The 20,363-nt window shown below is 40.5% G+C and overlaps 1 protein-coding gene across 4 annotated transcripts in view; it reads left to right on the plus strand.

Annotated features, from left to right (window-relative positions):
* AKAP6 (A-kinase anchoring protein 6) overlaps window positions 1-20,363 on the plus strand; it is a 501,454-nt gene that overhangs the window by 254,695 nt on the left and 226,396 nt on the right. For all 4 annotated transcript variants that reach the window (XM_070775437.1, XM_019983407.2, XM_070775438.1 and 1 more), the window contains exons 6-7: window positions 12,413-12,509; window positions 13,630-13,793. In XM_070775437.1, coding sequence (XP_070631538.1) covers window positions 12,413-12,509; window positions 13,630-13,793 — 261 coding nt within the window. The remainder of the gene's footprint in view (window positions 1-12,412; window positions 12,510-13,629; window positions 13,794-20,363) is intronic.

The following is a 20,363-nucleotide window of genomic DNA, read 5'->3' on the forward strand; positions in this document are numbered from 1 at the left end:
ATGCATGAGAAAGCCTATTTCTGCACATCTTTACTATTAGACCATGTTATCAGATCAGTTGATCTTTGTCCCTTTGATAAATGTCATCTCCTTGTATTTTAGTTTTTATTTCTTGTATTTAGGTGGTGTTGAGTACCGCTTTTTATTTTTAGAAGTCATTTGTATTTCTTTTCTGAGAACTGTATACTCATATTCTTAACGTACTTTTCTGCTGGGTCATTGGCCTTTTGCTTTGGAATTTATGGGAGCTTTGTGTATATTAAGGAAATGAGTCCCTTGTTTTTGACGTGAATAGAAAATGTTTTAAAAGAAACTATTTTGGGGGTTCTGTTCTAAAAGAACATGGATATCTCAGCAGTTTGAGGAATCCACTGTTAGGCAGGCTTGAAGGCCAGACTGATAAGTATGTAAAAGGTCTCTAACCCTGGCAAAAGCGTGTTTGGTTTCCAGTACTGAAAAGGCCAGTATGTGCTAAAGACTTTGCTTCCTTAGTCATGGATGGAACAAGCCTAAAATTAGGGAGGCTGTTGTTGAGTGAGAGGGTTAAATGAGGTCTGAGCAATGAGAGAAATGGAGAGGAAGTGGACAGAGTTAGGCAGGAGATGGGTAAGAATAGAGGGGATAGATTAGAAAGGGGGTGAATTAGAAAGAGATGTCAGCAGAAAAAGATCTCTTCACTTTTTGACGCTGTTGTCTGGTCAGAAGTCTCATTACCAACATCTGGTTTGTCTTCTGTAGTCTCCCCAGGTGCTACCAATGCCCTTGGGATTAGCACAGGAAGGCCTGCTGCCCCACAGCAGACAGAAATCTGACCAAGACTTCAATGTATTGAAGGGTCTGGAAATTGGCTGAAAGCTTCTCTGTGTGTGGGGTGGGATTGAAGCTCCAGGGTTATTCTAGGGGTTTGTGAAATCCAGGAATGTGAACATTACGAGAAGTATTCACATGGAAAAGAGGGGACATTACTAGAACTCAGTGATTACTGGGGGCGTTTGCTTAAGGGGGAGGAAACTCTCATTCATAGAGCTGTTGTAATTATGGAACTCTAGTTACAGGAAAACATTAAGTTGTACTCACTGGAAAAGTTGAAACTGTATAAAGGCCATGAAATTAAAAGTAGAAAGCCTTACACTTTCTGGATAACCAACATAGACAGTTTATTCTATATCTTTCTGGACCTTTTTACATAAAAGTGCATACATTGTAAAGATTCTTCGCTCATTGTGCATACTCTTCAGTGATTGTTTTTGTATCTTAATATATCTCAGACATCCTTCTGTCAGAACATGAAAATCTACTACACACTTTAGCTGCTGCTTAGTATTTGTGTGGATTTGCCGCACTTTTCTTAACCATTGCCATAATTATGGCCATTTAAGCTGCCTCTTTGTTGATGCTGTGGCACATAATACTGCAACGAGCATTCCCGTTGTTGTAGCAACAGTTGAGCGTTTCCTCCTTGTCCATTGTTGTCTGTCTACGGCAGAGTTGCCGCTATAGACAGACAGCAACAGCAGCAGCAGTTCAGGGGCCATAATGAGAGTCTACCATGTTTTCGGAAAAGCTTTTGCTCCAGTTCCTAAAAAGTGAATAGGGCCATGTTTGTGTGTGTGTAGCTCTGAATTTGTGTTTGTAAGGGTAGTTTTCAAAGCCCACTTTCCAGAACCTTGTTCATTTTAGAAGTGGTCCCTGCAATTTGAAGTGTCTTCCTCAAGGGGGCACAAACGCACCAAAACCCTGCAGACAGTACTTTTGTATTGGTGCAGAATTGTCTGAAAACTTTTCCTTATTCCTTACTGTGTCATTACCCTGCTGCTGCTACTGCTGCTAAGTCTCTTCAGTCGTGTCCGACTCTGTGCGACACCAGAGACGGTAGCCCACCAGGCTCCCCTGTCCCTGGGATTCTCCAGGCAAGAACACTGGAGTGGGTTGCCATTTCCTTCTCCAATGCAGGAAAGTGAAAAGTGAAAGTGAAGTTGCTCAGTCGGACCCGACTCTTAGCAACCGCATGGACTGCAGCCTACCAGGCTCCTAAGAACTTACAAAAGCAGTTTGAATCAAACTAATAATGTGACTGGCTAACAAAATCTCAATACAGATGTTTTCATGCATTTAGCATTTATAGTTAGATCTTTATGTTATATCATTTTAAATTAAATCATATTTTTCATTTGTATCATAAGAAAAACATGATACTTCTCACAGAGCTTTTAGTCATGCCAGAAAATTTCCCAAAATACATTCAACTGTTTTTCTTTAGCTTGCCATTCCGCGTCCACCTGTGTTCCACTTTTCATTGTTTGAAGTTAAGGGATGACAGGCTTTCCATTTCACACTTCCTGGTGCCCAACTCTCCCTGCCTACCCTCCTCTGCTGAGATAGGCAGCTCTGGCCCCAAAAAGTTGAGCTTCACAAGACCAGCAGCTACCACATGCCCATACGCTTCAGTTAATAAGAGACTGTCAACAGACTTCAAAAGCCTGAGCTATGTGAGTTTGGCCGCCACCCCACTCAGCCTCACAGAGCAGGGCTGGTGGCCTTGCAGGAGCTTTGAAGTTCTATATGCTTGTCCCCCTTGATTCCTGTCAGTTTAAGGTTTAAGGTGAGTAGCTGGGAGTTTAGTAGGGAGCAGCATCACTTCTCTTTGAGGGATTTGAGGTACTCAACTTGCAGCCTTGAGTTCCTTCCTTTGGTAGCTTGTGGAAGAAAGATCTGTTGGGGATTTATAGCATGCAGGAATTTTGAGGTTGATGCGTGGGCACAGGAGGCTCATGTGAGAGTCCTGAACCACATCCTTTTGCTCATATAACTAATTCTGTGCATCTGGGAGACAAATAGTCTTGTCTTCATTTTGAACTGTTCAAAGTACCTGGGGATGTACTTTTTGCCTGACTCAGTTTAAGGACTCTTGTTCCCATCATTTTGAAAATTGCTGTCACTTACACATTTTCCTGATTTATTACTTTATTCTTTTTCTTTCGGATGTGATGACTATTTTAAAATAGAATGACAGAGAATAACTGGATTTATTGAGCACTTGCTGTATAGGGTTCAGTTCAGTTCAGTTCAGTCGCTCGGTCGTGTCCGACTCTTTGCGAGTCCGACTCTTTGTGACCCCGTGAATTGCAGCACACCAGGCCTCCCTGTCCATCACCAACTCTCAGAGTTCACTCAAATTCACGTCCATCGAGTTGGTGATGCCATCCAGCCATCTCATCCTCTGTCGTCCCCTTCTCCTCCTGCCCCCAATGCCTCCCAGCATCAGAGCTGTTTAGGGTGGTGGTATGCTAAACGCTGAAAGAAAGTTTGCAGACTGCCTTGAACTACGAGGGTTTCTGCATGGACTGAAGGACTCTGTGTGTGGAGGAGAGCCAGTGGGTGACCCAACTCACTTGAGCCAGGCTGCTGTCACCCACCATCTGTCTCCTTGTGTAGACCTGTGTGCAGATCTTCCTTATCTACTGTGTCACATGGAATTTTGGAATCTTGAAACAATTCACCTGGCAACAATGATATTAAGATAAATTTTCAGGCCTGAAACAGATCTTTAGCCAGAAAAAAGCCTGTCATGTCTCCTGAAGGTGTTGTGAAGATCACATAAGCCTCTTGTTTGTGAAGTTGTTTTGTTCATTTCAAGAGATTCACGCACACCCGTCGGAGACCTGAGAACAGGTGTGAGTGGCTCAGGTGTCCCTAGAGAGGTTGAATTTCTCCCTAGCTTCCCTGCCTGAATGATTCGCCTCTGACTTGAGAGATGGCTTGTGTCTTTTTGGTGTCTCCTTTGACACCCTACCCTGCACATGCTTAATGAGTACTAAACAAATCTGCCAGATGAATAAACGAACATTTGTAAAAGCAGTGTTACAACCATTACAGCAGCAAATTATAACTAAGATTATAAACCATGAATGTCTGCAATAATTTCCTGTACAATTTCCAAATCAAAATGGACCCTGGTTACAGATTTTCTGGGTGTTGTCTGGTATATTTGTGACAAGAAAAATGCCTATAGAGAGAAACAGTAGGATATTTTTCTTCTGCTTTCAGGATGTAATTCATCCCCTCTGGCAGAAAATACAAGGAAAATAAAAATGTTAAGTCAGATATTAGAAAGTTTAAAAAAAAATTCCACAGGTTAACATTACCATTTCAAAAGATGAAGACTATATGACTAGACAGGATGTTAATGACTTGACATTACAAAATTTATTAAATTTATTTCTAAAGCAGTTTGGTTCCCCCTCTCAAATGCACGAAGCATGTGGGAGTTGGAATAGATCTGCCCCAGGCTTCCAAACAAATTTTTAATGGAACTAGAGTCCTTCAGGGATTGTCCTAAATCCACATAATATTCTTAGGTCTTGGTGTTTGCACTGGGACCTGTGTATTAGCAGTTGTACGTGTGAATAATATACTTATATCCATCCATCACCTTAGTGACTCCACATCTGTAGAGGCTGCTGCACATCAATTATTCCACCGCAGGGGGTAGAGAGATATTTGGGCTAGCATTGACCTCTTTTTTCAATTAGGGCCTCAGAAGCAGTGTGTTCTGGAAGTCAAATGGTCCCTTTAGACAGAACCTCTGTGAATCTATTTGGCCTAATGTGGCCGTGCTAGGAAGTCAATATGATTACCTGTGCCAGGTGTGGAGGCAGCATCCAGAAAAACATGAACATTTTGTCACTAAGAGGCACCATCAATATTCAGGATCTCTCCAACTTCTCTAATCCTTGCATTAGATATTAGCAAGTCTATCAAAAATGAATGCCAGCCTTAATATATACTTTATATACCTTCCACAAAAAAATGCAACTGTTTGAAAGAAGTTGTAATTTGAGGAGCTAAATTCACTTTCAAATGCTAGATGTTTTTATTATCTGAGATTTCAGGAGCAAAAAGTTTCTTCAGAAAGAACAGGAGTTTTGTCTTTATATCTTAATGCCCTTAAAAAAAACAGAGAACAAAGTTTTTATAATGCTTATTTCTTTGTTCATAAACTTAGAACATCTTTCTCAAGAGCACATAGTGCTTTTCATTTTATGAAGCTTCTGATATTATATGTGGTGGTGTGTTGCATGTTGTCATAACTAATAAATCAGTGACAAATGTAGCCACCTCATTTTGTTGGGGAGATATATAATTGTGGTGGTAGCTGACCATTTATTTAATTATGTGGTAAGTACCATATGATGAGAGGGTAAAGTTAAATTGATGATTTGGGCTATTTCAGCCAGGATACAGTTTACATGGCAATTACACCAGGATCATCTCAGTGTAATTGGCAAGTAATTTTGTAAGCGAAGGAACATGACAGCTCATTTACATGGTGTTCAATGAATAAAATTTGGGAACATTTATCAACCACTTCCAAGTGAAGTGATTGCACCAGTATTGCCCAAAATACTGTATAGGTGATTCGAAAGCATCGTGAAAGGTTTCTGGTATGAATGTGCATTCATTTGCTCCCTGAACATTTATTAGGTGTGTGCTGTGTGCCAGGCACTGTTCTAGGCAGTGAGAATACAGACACAAGTGAAAAGTTACATCCTCCTCTCACAGAACTCATGGTTGGAAAGCAGACCTGTTACCAGTAGTTACACAGCAGTGTAATAAGTGGAGGTCTGAGCTCTGCACAGGGACTGTGGGTGCTGAGGAGGGGAAGCCAGAAGGGTGGAAGATGGTCAGGGAAAGCTTTCTAGAAAGGGTGACACCTGAGATGAATTATAAAGAATGAGCAGGACGAGTTAGGGGAGGGGGAAAGGACCTTCCAGGCAGAGGTGCCTGCAAGAGAAGAATCTTAGATGAGCAAATGACTGGTGTGAGCTGGAAATTTTAAGCAGTTCAGGCACATTTCAAGGCAGACCTGGTGCCCAAGAAGCAGACTTGATGGAGATCTCACAGGCCAGACCTTATCCTGCAACCTGGGGAAGCACTGGGAGATTTTAACAAGCATCTTTCTCAGAGTTGGACCACTCCATGTAATAAAATATTTGTATTGTGTTATTATGATATGCCAGGCTCTACTCTACAGATATCAAGAGATCTCATACTCACAAGAACCCCATAAGGCAGGCACTCACATGTCCTCGTTTTACAGATGAAGAAACTGAGTCCACGGAGAGTGCCCACAGCCATGGAGGGGGTGATGGAGGAGCCAGGATTTGAACCCAGGCCTGTCCAGCTCCAAAGCCCATGCTTGTCCCCAACAGCTGCACCGTGTCACAATCCCCTTGATATAATTGACTATGACTCCTTGTTTTTAAGTTGCACACTCCTCCACCTCCTATCTCTACTTCTAGGCTGTGAGCTCTGTGAGGTCAGGAACTATATTTATCTTGCTCACAGCCACATCCCTCAAGCTTAAGATGATGCCTGCACCTTCAAGGCATGCCGCAAATAAAGAAAAAATGTAGTTTTTAGGGGGTCATGACTGGAGGCTGTTGAAGTCAGCCTGTCAAGGGATGACAATGTGGGCCTGAATTAGTCGATACAGAGTGGTGAGGATGGGAAATAAATTGGCAGAACTTGGTGATTGATTGGACATGTGGATTTTGTTGGCATATCCTCACAGTATTTCTGATCTCCAACTTCTACACTGGAGAGATGACTTGGCAAAACAATCTGAAGCGGAGGGAAGCTCATGCTGCTCTTCACACAGCTCTCACATTCCTGAGACGAAATGTTGCAAACTCAGGATGAGAAGTTAGAAGAAGGTTTCCTGGAGACAGTTAAAAATAGAATGAACACATCTGCCTGGAATGGTAGAGGCACAGAGCTGCCCTAGGGTAGATGAATGGTTAGATGGCCTTTGGGATTCTTCCCCCTTTGAAAATTTTCTAGTTTAGAATAAATAAAAATTCTCCTGACCCATCTGTTCTTAACTGTCTGGCTTAAAGATAGAATCAAAGTATCCAAGAACTGGAAAATATTGAGTCCAAATGCCTGGATTGTAGATAAGGAAACAGAAGCCCAGAAGCGTTAGATGACTTGTCCAAGGGCACACACCGGAAGCAAAATGAAGACCCAGACCACTGGTCTCCCGGTCCCCGACTCCCTGGACTCTCAGTGAGCAGCATCTGTTCCATGCCGCCGGTGGCAGGCCTGTGCTGGGTACTAGCCCAGACGCAGAGAGAACCTGGGGTCAGTGCTTGAGGAGTGCAGGCAGCTTCAACAGGAAGTGCCACTTGTCACCTAAAACTGCCGTGAAGCACACCTACTGCGCAGAACATTTGGAAAACAGAGACAATGAGTTTGAAAGTCTATGATGGTTTTTCTTTAGCCCCACTCATTGCCAGACACTGCTTCAATGCTTTCCAGTCATTGCCACTAATTCTCACAACAACTTGAAGTTGGATGATATTACATTTTATGTTTCAGAAAGCTAAAGCCCCAAGAACTTGTTCCATGAGACCAGACTAAGTTCATTCCAAGTCCTAACTGCACAGTCCCTGCTGTCTTCTTTTTCTACACACTGGGTCTGTCCATTGCATCATAGATGCAATTTTGAACTTTCATTTTTTTTTTTTTTGGAAGGCAGCTGTGCTCACCACTATACCACCAACATTGAACTTTCATTTTTTGACTTGTAATATGTTCTGTTTTTCATGTCAATTCATAGTCTTCATTTTAATGGCTGTGTAGTGTCTTATCAAGTTTTTAGGAGGTTCCTAAATAAATATTTACTCATAAAAGTCTTTCAATTTTTGACACATATGGCATTTGGAAGGTATATACTATATTTTGAGGACCATATGACCATCCTCTATCGATGGCATTGGGACAAGCAGGAGAGAAACTGCCAGGCTCTCCACAGGGGATCATGGCTTTCTTTCCCACCAAGAGCCCTTCGGGGGACGCAGGATGGTACTCGGCACAGCTCAGAATAGAGCCTGGGTAGAGATGGCCTGAGACAGGTAGCAGGTGACTTTTCAAGCCCCTGCTTCTCTGACTGAACACACATTCTTCCTCCTGTCCTTGTGAAAAAGCAAGTTTTCATTTTCCTAGGATAGTAAAAATCTTTTGTGTGAAGAAAAAGTGTCATCAGGTGTCTTATTCATCAGCATATATACCATCTCTTTAAAATGACAGTGGGAGTAAAGGTTCATCAGTTCAATATGTCTTTCACATTTGGAAACTCCTGACTAATAAAACTCTGGTATTTATCATCAGAACAGCCAAAGAACTAAATTCTGGCACATGCTATTCTCACGCACTGAGAAAAACTTAAAAAGACAGAAGATTGTCTCCATTCTTCCTTCTTCCATTCATTTAGAAGAAAAAGCATACCTTTTTTTAATTAAAAAAAATATGAGCATGCAGAAACATCTGGCCTCTATTACCATAGCAGCCTCCTAAATGGTCTCCTTGTCCGCCCTTTTAAAATCAACTCTACATAACAGCTAGAAAGATGTTTCTAGAACACAGAATTCTACCAGTCACTCTCTCATGTTGTCAACATCTTCTTCCACTTCTTCTTCTGTGGCTCTTAGAGTTAAATATCACGTGTAGCCACAGCTCCCAGCTCCCCTTCTTCCACCTCATCTTAGCCACACCAAGTGGCTTCTGCTTCTGCCTCCCAGCTTCCTGCTGCAAGACAGGGTGTCTCCAGCCCTACATGGAAATCCGGTCCTTTCTCCACGAGCTCCCCACTGAGCTCTGCAGAACCTGCCTCCCAGTTGAGCTCCCTCAGTACCTATCCAGCACTGTCATACGGAATATAGCCCACAGTCTTGTTTTTATTTGGCCAGCATGGTACTTTAAAAAAGCTAAATCTCATTGAGCATGGCATATCACTGTTCAGTTGAAGGCCCTGCCACTCTCTGTCATACATCAAGCCCTGATTACATATTTATTTTTTACTGGGTCATATACAACTATTTGCTTTTGATCTCTTTTACCCAACAGACTATATGTTGCATGTGTATTGTGTACTGTTAACTTTTGTATCTATAGGTCTGGTAGAGACTACTCAAAAAATAACTACTGAGTTAACATATGCTTTATTAAAAAGAAAACTAAAATTATGTCAAGAAAGATGCAGTAACTCTTTTTGTGAACTCTGGTCACAAACATAAAATTCATGGACCTCAATGGACCTGGCCCAACATTAACAATATTCCACGGGGATAGCGGAAAGTCTGTGTTCATGATATGATTCTGCTAAAACAGAAATTTTGGATCTTGAAGCCCCTGAATGTGCTTATGGTCTTTCCCACTATTTCGTATATCAGGAGATTTGTATCAATTCTTATGATCCCTCATGAATAACATTCTTCACATTTGTCATAGTTTTGTGTATCAAGGCATACATTTCCCTGATTTCATTTCATATCCTTGTGACCTCCATATTTCCATCAAACTGAGTTCTGCAGAAATTTGGATGGGATAGTATAGATAAAGATGTAGTACTTTATCTACTTGGTAAGCTGTGATCGTGATCAAAGTGCAGTCATTGTGCCTTACCTGAACTTGGATCCTGACAAGGAGTAAGGCACTCATATATATACAGCTGGTGAGGCTGGAAGTTGAACTAAGGGGAATACCCACTGGTCAACTTCTGATGTATCATCTGTTTGATAATCTGGTCCTTTGTCTCAGCCACTGTATTTTTCATGTCCTTAGTATGCAGATCTGTGGTACCTGCCTATGGCCATGTTGTTGCCATAAATTAAACCTCCAGAGAATGCCCTGCATTTTCAGGGAGTGCTATGGATGCTGAGAGGGACCATATGTCATAAGGCATTGCTGAGGAAACATGTTAGTAGCACAGGAATGGAAATGTGTCCAAGTGTCAAGTGACACAACAACAAAAAAGTCTTTTGCTTAAGCTTCCTTCCCTAGGGAAGAGGTGGGCACAGAACCAGGTGAGTTTATTACAGAATTCTTGAGCAGCCAGAAATTTCATTGACAATTTTGTTCATGTGCTGGCTTGTCTGCCTTCTCAGAGGCCCATTGTGCATTCCTCACTTGATGTTATTAATCGTTAATGGATACACCTGAAAATCAAGCAATATCATTTGGGTTGTAGATATATTAAATGGTTCTTTTCTGTAGCATAAAGCTTGTCCCCTTATCTTTTTCTTAGTAATGAACACCACTTTTTTCAATGTCCTAATCAAATCCTTCCACATAATCTTGAGGCAGAACCAGATCCAACTGCTTCTATTCTGTACTATTGGCCTCAATTATGTCAAATTATGCAACCTACTCACAGGTCCTAAGGTTCTCTTTTGTTGAGACATAGGTCTGATGCATGCCTTCAGAAGCTCATGACTACCAACATTCAACACTTGTCTGTTTTAGGTAAACAGAATCAAAGAGAGCACTGGGCTAAATTTACAGTTATAAGGAAATCATCTATAGAATAGATTTCTTTCTAGATTTCTTCCTAAGTGTTGGCGCTCTTGGGCTGATCGCAAGTATTTTTCTTTTCTATGTCCCTTCTCCCTGAAACACACAAACGCACCTCAATTTGCATGGCATTGCTTCAGAGCTGAGGCTCTCCACTGTTGTGGCAGAAAATAAATAACATCCATGTTTTGGCTATAAAATCATAATAATTTAATTTTTAATAACTATTATATTGACCAGAAGCATCAGGCTTCTGATACATTGCCATACTTAATTTTGTTCAACCAAATACCTGTAGTTGAAAGAGGACAATACAAGAAATAGTGAACAACCCTCAGGGAAATCTAATGTTTCTTTATGCCATATGCTGCAGTTTTACTGTTCCTTATGCCTCTAGTAGGATGAAATGATTCATCATTTTGGAGTCATTTTTTTTAAATCAAAATTCTTATCTTTATACTCCAAGTTCTGATTACGTCCCTACCTCCTTCATTTTCATCTTACTTTGATTGTTCTGCTTTTTCTTCTGAGCTTTAAAAGACCCCTTTTTTCCACTAAGAAAAAGACTCACCCTGAACCTCCAAGATGGTTCAGGTTCCTTTTGATGTGCAGGGCCATGCCTTGTACCCCTTAAATTGCTATTACCTCTCCAGTATGCAGAAGAGGCACAATATGGTTTCTGAATGAAAGAATGGGAAAAATTAATACCTGATTTCATAGCATATGATTGTTGAACCTCTTTCACCTGAATTATATTCCAGATGACACTGTATCATCTCAAACTTGTCAATTATTCTTAATACTAAATTTAGTGTAGTACATGGAGCCATTGCTGAACAAGTGTTTAGAGAGAGCAAAATATATCATGTATTTTGGAGTCCTATTATAGAGAAGCCAGAATTTGGCAGATAGTCTTTCAAAATCCATACCTTTTCAGATTAATCAAGTCAAGGGCTGTATTTTCACTCTGAAGACTAACCATTGATTCAACATATTGGTTACTATCATTGCTCTCCATCAGACCTCCTGTGTTTGGAACACCTTATAACATTCCAGAGATGGAAAAAAAATCTTTGGAAAAACCATCCCTGTTTCTTGAAATATTAAAATGGAAACCTTCCCCTTCAGAGAGTCCTATTGATCCAGTTCAGCAGATATCCAATATTCCTGCAAACATTTATTGAACACCTTGTATGTGACATGAGGTGGAAATAAATGTGAAACTGGCAAGTCTTTTGATTGTAATAATTTGGTAACCAAATATATGAATAAAGCAGAATTCAGTATGATAAATTCTTCAATAGAAGCAGATATAAGGAACAGAGGAAGCCGGGAGAGGGGAGTAATTAATTCTATGAAAGACATTATGGAAAGCTTCCTGCAAGAAATTTCTATGAGTTGAAATTCACCCATAAGAACAATTTTTATCTTTTGGGTAACTATCATAAGTGAAAAATGCCCCTCATGTGCTTGATGTATTTATTTATAAAGCAATGTCACATGGTAAGGAATAAGCTTGAAATGAAAACATTTGAAAAACATTTGACTCCTCCCTACAGCACCTAAATTCACCTCAGTATTCCATAGTTTGTGTGATATCTGAAAAACAGCTGAATCAAACCCTACTATATTAATGGATTTATATATGTGCACATAATTTATGTTGCCAATTTTTTATGGTTTCATAAATAGTGCTAGCACTAATGTTTCTAAAAAAGTGAAGAAAAGACCTCATATGTGCTGGTAGAATTTCAGTATATATTATAGAACACTGCTACTCTAGATATAGCCTATGGGATGTGACTTTTCATAAAAACCTAATGAATTTCTAGATATGTCAGCTGTTTCTAAACAGATGCACTCTGCTAATCTAATGGAAACATTTTGAGCCCAGATCCCAAATATCAATAGCTTTTAGTATTGCAAATTAGTTTGTCTATTGTATCTATTGGGTAAATTGAACTGTGTGGCTCTTAATAAAAAGTAGCAAGTAATTTTATATGGATGTTTTCTGTTTAATGGCCTTGCCAGGGTTTGATGCTCATATTTTTCCTTGCAGAGTTTTAAGTTGAATGTAGACAGTCATTGTGCACTCAAGGAAGCTGTGGAGGAGGAAGGACACCAACTTCTTGAGCTTATTGCGTCTCACAAAGCAGGTAAATCCTCCTGAAATATTGCAAGTCTTTATGTCTCCAGACTATTAAGAATGAAGAAGCATTGCTGTAAATTACTGCATATATTCACTTCCTTATGTATTATTAATATTTACATTATCAGATTGACCTTCAAGATTTATAAATGTTTCATATACTGCATACAATGCTGTGATACTTATAAGATGAAATACTGCCTCCAAATGGTCTGTTCATTTTATTTGGGGCTTGCTGTTCAGCGGAGTTTCAATTGAAATCACATTCCTGAAAACTTCACATTGACATGCTTTTTGATGTAGGTGCTCTGGAAATAACATTAAGATAATGAATGAGAATTGTGCATATAGTTATAATGCATATGCATCCGGGTACTTGTAGGTATCATTACAGATATAAGGCAGGCAGTCTAGAGACACATGATTATTTCCCTGCCAGTTCACACACATGACTGTTTTGCATGTTCTTTGCTGGTCATTGCATTAGCAGAGTTTTAGCCTCAGACCAGTTCTTACCCCAGTATTAGTGTATTTATGAGAAACGGATTGTAAATAAAAAATAGTTTTGTCATTTGGTTATGCTTATCCTGGTAGTAAAAGACTGTAAGACAGGATGAATTAGTTTGCCCCTTGTTTTGAGCTTACCACAGCCCAGTAAGAAAAGAGCAGCATTAATCTGATGTGCTAACGCTAAAGACTGCTGTCTTAAATTTGGCCCATTTACTGTATTTCAAGTCGAATTACCTTTACTTATTTCCATACATTTTCTGATCATTGTAAAGTCTCCACAAAAAGATATACACAGGGCCTTTTATTTGGGACATGAAGCTAGAGTCTTAATAATTTTTATGTATCATGGTTTTGGTTCTGTATACATTTTTTTAGTCCATGTGTTAAATCTAAGTCAATTCTAAACCATGCATCTATGGGGTTTTCCCATTTTTGTGTCCTTATGCCTTCTGTCAAGTCAGAAACCCTCAGTCTCGGTTCTGAGAGGCAGGTGATGGTAATGATTGTTTAAAATTATGTTTATTGTTGGAAATATCCATCTAATCTTAAATGAAAAACAATACTGGGTAAAAACACAGCCGAGTCGCTAACGTGTGCTTTCCCCTCCTTTGGAGAAGGGCTGAAGGACATGCTGCGGATGATTGCGAGTCAATGGAAGGAGCTGCAGAGGCAAATCAAACGGCAACACAGCTGGATTCTCCGGGCTCTGGATACCATCAAAGCAGAGATTCTGGCTACTGATGTGTCTGTGGAGGGCGAGGAAGGGACTGGAAGCCCCAAGGTAAGTGGCTTGAAGTTTGCCTTATTTCCTCTTATTTCTGTCTTCTTTTGAACTAGGCACCACTGAAGTTTTCTTTCTACCCCTAAGGCTTTTCGTTTCTACTGGGTAAACTTTCTCTCTCTCTCTCTATGTATAGGTATGTATAAACAAAATGAAATGGCTTAGTTTAAAACAATAAAAAAAGCCTCCTACAACTTTCAAGTTTTCCAGGAAGGGGTCTTTCTGTGAAAAGTGGCAGAGTAGGAGGGGGCCAGTACTTTAAGGGTAGGAGAAAGGGGGACATAAAACATTTAGTAAACAAAACATAAAGCATCTTTAACATGAATAATCAGAATGGTTTTAAATTGTTTTGTTGCAACTATAAATCACTATAATCAGTGCAATCACTCAGCTCTGACATCCATTAGCCGCTTGGTTACAGCAAATTAACAAAGAAGAGAGAAAGTGATTCATTATCTCATTCCTGTTAATGACTATCAGATGCATTGCCTAATTAGGGGATGGTCATTGTAGTGGGAAGAAGGTCATATGCTTTGCTACAAATCTTTTTGCTCTGAGTGTAAGTTCTCCATAATGGTGCATGCACCAAATACAACAAGTACTTTAAAAATGAATATTGACATGTTTTGGTCATCTATTGTAGATTTACAAAGTAATCTGTAAAGCATATGAACTTGAACTTTAAATGAGGCACCTTTTAATACAGTGTGCCAAGTTCTAGAGGTATCTTTGGTCTCACGATGTGGAAGATAATTTTATTAATTTGATATTTTCATTCAATCTCTCTTTTCTTTTGTATTTGTTCTTTTGTGAAAGTTAATGCAGAAAACAGGTCTCATAATAGACTCAGCATGGAAACATACTATAAAATGGGGGAAACAGATTTAAGAGTTCATGGCTTCTATTCCTGGCACGGACAAAGTAATTAAATCATCATCAAGTCACATTTATTCAGCCTCCATGTGGATTGTCATTGGGCTACATGTATACAGAGCAAGTTAAACAAACGCTCTGCCCTCGTTAGCCTCACATTCTTAAGTTCAGGCAAGGAGAAACCCAACCTGTTCTGCAGTGGTGAGGCCATGCAGCTAGTTGAAAAGCTCAGGTGGTTTATAGCTTTGAAATCTTAAGCAACAAACTTTACCTTATTTGTTGGAAACAGAGGATGGAATGATGAGCTCAGTTCCATTTAAAGAAGGCTCCATGGAGGAGGTCACATTTCAGGAAATACTTGAAGGAAGGAAGAGAGGTGGCTTGGCACATGAGCACACATTTTAGGAAGTGACGTGATCAGAGCTGGAACTAATAACGGGGAACGGGAGTGTCTTCAGCAGACTTCTCAGGACAGAAATGCTGTTCTTTCAAGGAGCAGACTGTAGTGGAAGTTGATTGGGCTGATGCTTTGGTTGGACTAGGGGGCAGTGATGATGAGAAAGGACACGCCTGAAAATTCTGTTGTGTTTTATTGATTGAACAAAAATATACCGAGTGATTATCTTTTTAAAAGCTACCCTGTATTGGATTCATTCTACATGCCAGCTACTGTGTTGTACATTACTTTTTGTGTACTCTCTCATTTAATTCTCACAACAAACTATATACACCTTAAGGCAGTACTATTATAATTCCCAGTGGAAAAAAAATGGAGGCACAGAGAAGTTGAGTAACTGGCTTAAGGTCACATAGGTGTTAGGTAGCAAAGCTGGGATGTGAATCTGAGCCCTTTGGCCCCAGAGCCCATTTTCAACACCGCTTAGAGCACTGCCTGTTACCAGCACCGCTCAGGGTAGGACGCAGTGATGAACAGTCAGCCTCGGTACTTGTCTCATGGAGCTTGTGGTGAAGTGGGGCGACAGACTTAAATCTCACAACCATGCTTTTATAAACCATGATGGACTGGGAAAGAAAAGCAAAGGGAGCCACCAGAGGCTGGCCTGGGAGAAGTGATTGAGATCCAAGTATGGGGGAGCACTTCCTTGAGGAAGTGACATTCTGTGAACAGGCTGTTGCAGCTAGTGGAGAGCGGGGAGTACGCAAGGGAAGCTGTGTGGCTGTGGGGGCGAATGGGAGGGTTTGGGAGTGAGCAGGGAAAGGACATCATTGACTCATAGAATAAAGAAAGACCTGTCCTTGGCTTTGGTGTGGAGCATGGATGGGTAAGTGGGGTGAGTCGGGGTGGTGGATGAGCAGAGATGATGCAGTCACCTGCATTCATAAGGACCTGTGGCTCTATTCACCAGGGCAAGCTTGAATTGGACACTATTGCTCATTCTGTGGGAGACAGATGAGATAAAGAAGATAGCTAAACCCAATGAGGAGAAGGTATTATGAAATGAGAGGCAATGTTAACATTTCTCAAAAATAGGACCGCCTTCCCCAGGCCCCACCTCAAATGAATCAGTCACCTGAGTAGGGCCCCAGAATCTGCATTCCACAGCTCCCAGAAAACCTCTTCCTACAGGGCCGTATGATCTTCACATAACTGGGATCCTCAAAACAATGTGAAAGGATATCTGTCTTCTTGTTACTTCCAATACCAAACCATTGGTATCAGGTGGCTCAGATGGTAAAGAATCTATCTGTGATGCAGGAGACCTGGGTTCAATCCCTGGGTCACAAAGCTCCGCTGGAGGAGGGCATGGCAACCCACTACAGTATTCTTGCCTGGAAATTCCCCATGGACAGAGCAGCCTGGTGGGCTACAGTCCATAGTGTTGCAAGAGTTGGACATGACTAAGCGACTAACACTTTCACACTTTCAAAATGTTCAAAAATAGGGGCTGTTTAACTAAACTATGCTGCATCTTATCCCAATGAAAGATTACATAACCATTTAAAACTAATGTTTTAGAAGAGAATTTTCAAACATTTGAAGAGGCCTATAATATGCAATTATATATTTTAAAATACCTTTGAATTTTCTAAGTCTCTACAATGAGTAAGAATTATTTGAATCCAAAAAATAAATATATGTAAAATGCAGAATTAAAAAGTGATTAAAAGGTGACATGATCTGAAGGGACTTGAGATGTGAATTTAAATATTAGGAGGAAAAATAAATATATCTGACTCTTACTGATTTGGATGTCTCAGTTCAGTTCAGTTGCTCAGATGTGTCTGACTCTTTGTGACCCCCATGGACTACAGTACGCCAGGCCATCACCAACTCCCGGAGTTTACTCAAACTCATGTCCATTGAGCTGGTGATGCCACCCAACCATCTCATCCTCTGTCATCCCCTTCTCCTCCCACCTTCAGTCTTTCCTAGCATCAGGGAGTTTTCAAATGAGTCAGTTCTTCACATCAGGTGGCCAAAGTTTTGGAGTTTCAGCTTCAACATCAGTCCTTCCAATGAATATTCAGGACTGATTTACTTTAGGATTGATTGGTTGGATCTCCTTGCAGTCCAAGGGACTCTCAAGAGTCTTCTCCAACACCACAGTTCAAAAGCATCAGTCTTGATGCTCAGCTTTCCTTATAGTCCAACTGTCATATCCATACATGACAACTGGAAAAACCATAGCTTTGACTAGATGGACCTTTGCTGGCAAAGTAATGTGTTTGCTTTTTAATATGCTGTCTAGGTTGGTCATAATTTTTCTTTCAAGGAGTAAGCATCTTTTAATTTCATGGCTCCAGTCACCATCTGCAGTGATTTTGGAGCCCACAAAAATAAAGTCCATCACTGTTTCCACTGTTTCCCCATCTATTTGCCACAAAGTGATGGGACCAGATGTCATTATCTTAGTTTTCTGAATGCTGAGTTTTAAGCCAACTTTTTCACTCTCCTCTTTCACTTTCATCAAGAGGCTCTTTAGTTCTTCACTTTCTGCCATAAGGGTGGTGTCATCTGCATATCTGAGGTTATTGATATTTCTCCTGGCAATCTTGATTCCAGCTTGTGCTTCTTCCAGACCAGTGTTTCTCATGATGTACTCTGCATGTAAGTTAAATAAGCAGGGTGACAATATACAGCGTGGACATACTCCTTTCCCAATTTGGAACCAGTCTGTTGTTCCATGTCCAGTTTCAACACTTGCTTCTTGACCTGCATATAGATTTCACAGGAGGCAGGTCAGGTGGTCTGGTATTCCCATCTCTTTCAGAATTTTCCACAGTTTGTTGTGATCCACACAGTCAAAGGCTTTGGTGTAGTCAATAAAGCAGAAGTAGATATTTTTCTGGAACTCTCTTGCTTTTTCAGTGATCCAACGGATGTTGGCAATTAGATCTCTGGTTCCTCTGCCTTTTCTAAATCCACCTTGAACATCTGGAAGTTCACAGTTCACGTAGTTGAAGCCTGGCTTGGAGAACTTTGAGCATGACTTTACTAGCGTGTGAGATGAATACAGTTGTGCGGTGGTTTGAGCATTCTTTGGCATTGTCTTTCTTTGGGATTGGACCACACCCACCTTTTCCAGTCCTGTGGCCACTGTTGAGTTTTCCAAATTTGCTGGTATATTGAGTGCAGCACTTACACAGCATCATCTTTTAGGATTTGAAATAGCTCAACTGGAATTCCATCACCTCCACTAGTTTTGTTTGTAGTGATGCTTCCTGAGACCCACTTGACTTCGCATTCCAGGATGTCTGGCTCTAGGTGAGTGATCACACCATCGTAATTATCTGGGTAATGAAGATCTTTTTTGTATAGTTCTGTGTATTTTTGCCACCTCTTCTTAATATCTTCTGTTTCTGTTAGGTCTATACCATTTCTGTCCTTTACTGTGCCCATCTTTGCATGAAATATTCCCTTGGTATCTCCAATTTTCATGAAGAAATCTCTAGACTTTCCCATTCTATTGTTTTCCTCTATTTCTTTGCATTGATCACTGAAAAAGGCTTTCTTATCTCTCCTTGCTATTCTTTGGAACTTTGCATTCAAATGGGTATATCTTTCCTTTTCTCCTTTGCCTTTTGCTTCTCTTCTTTTCACAACTATTTGTAAGGTCTCCTCAGACAACCATTTTGCCTTTTTGCATTTCTTTTTCTTGGAGACGGTCTTGATCCTTGTCTCCTGTACAATGTCATGAACCTCCGTCCAAAGTTTTTCAGACACTCTGTGTATCAGATCTAATCATTTGAATCTATTTGTCACTTCCACTGTATAATCGTAAGGGATTTGATTTAGGTCATACCTGAATGGTCTAGTGGTTTTCCTTACTTTCTTCAATTTGTCTGAATTTGGCAAGAAGGCATTCATGATCTGAGCCACAGTCAGCTTCTGGTCTTGTTTTTGCTGACTGTATAGAGCTTCTCCATCTTTGGCTGCAAAGAATACAATCAATCTGATTTCAGTGTTGACCATCTGGTGATGTCCATGTGCAGAGTCATCTCTTGTGTTTTTGGAAGAGGTTGTTTGCTATGACCAGTGTGTTCTCTTGGCAGAACTCTATTAGCCTTTGCCTTGCTTTCATTTTGTACTCCAAGGCCAAATTTGCCCATTACTCCAGCTATTTCTTGACTTCCTACTTTTGCATTCCAGTCCCCTATAATGAGAAGGACATCTTTTTTGGGTGTTTGTTCTAGAAGGTCTTGTAGGTCTTCATAGAACCATTCAACTTCAGCTTCTTCAGCATTACTGGTTGGGGCATAGACGTGGGTTACTGTGGTACTGAATGCTTTGCCTTGGAAACAGAGATCTTTCTGTCATTTTTGAGATTGCATCCAAATATTGCATTTCAGACTCTTGTTGACTATGAGGGCTATTCCATTTCTCTAAGGGATTCTTGCCCACAGTAGTAGATATAATGGTCATCTGAGTTAAATTCACCTGTTCCAGTCCATTTTGGTTTACTGATTCCTAATATGTCGGCTTTCACTCTTGAAATCTCCTGTTTTACTGCTTCCAATTTGCCTTGATTCATGGACCTAAATTCCAGGTTTGCATGCAGTATTGCTCTTTATAGCATCAGACTTTACTTCCATCACCAGTCACCCAACTTTGGAACTTGGATGTTTCAGTTCCAAACAAAACAACAACAACAAAAGTCCTCTGTATTTGAATCATCTCCTAAGTGAAAATGTCTTTCTCAACTCACACCTGTTTATAAAGAATAACATCAGTGGTCTTTCCTGTTAATAGTATTTCTGTTCCCAAACATTCTTTGTCATTCTACGCGCACAGCTGGCATCTGAAATCAGCTACAGGAGAGGCTTCTGTGGGCGTCTCAGGGTGTGAACCTGGGGGAGGCGTGAGAGTGAAGGCTTCAGCCTGGCAGAGCGGGCCACACCCCAGGCCCTTGTATCCCAGCCAGTTCTCTCTTCTTCAGTTTGGGTTGAATTTTCTCTAGACGAATGAACTCATCCATAGTCAAGGGTGAAGGTAAACTCAACTTAAGATAAAGAAAATCCATTTCTAAATTTAAACTTAGGAAACTGAGGCAAACCAGAATGGTCATTCTTTCTGTTTGCTTAATGTTGCTCACCTGCCTTCCTCAGTCCTGTGGGCAAGCACGAGGAATAATAGGAGAGGCGCAGACTCAGAAGTCAGATTGTGTTCAACCTGATACTTACTAGTAATGTGTCCTTCAGAGAATGACTGAACTTCTCTGCCTCAGATCCCTCATT

The sequence above is a fragment of the Bos indicus genome, chromosome 21 (assembly GCF_029378745.1).
Source record: "Bos indicus isolate NIAB-ARS_2022 breed Sahiwal x Tharparkar chromosome 21, NIAB-ARS_B.indTharparkar_mat_pri_1.0, whole genome shotgun sequence".
Lineage (NCBI taxonomy): Eukaryota > Metazoa > Chordata > Mammalia > Artiodactyla > Bovidae > Bos > Bos indicus.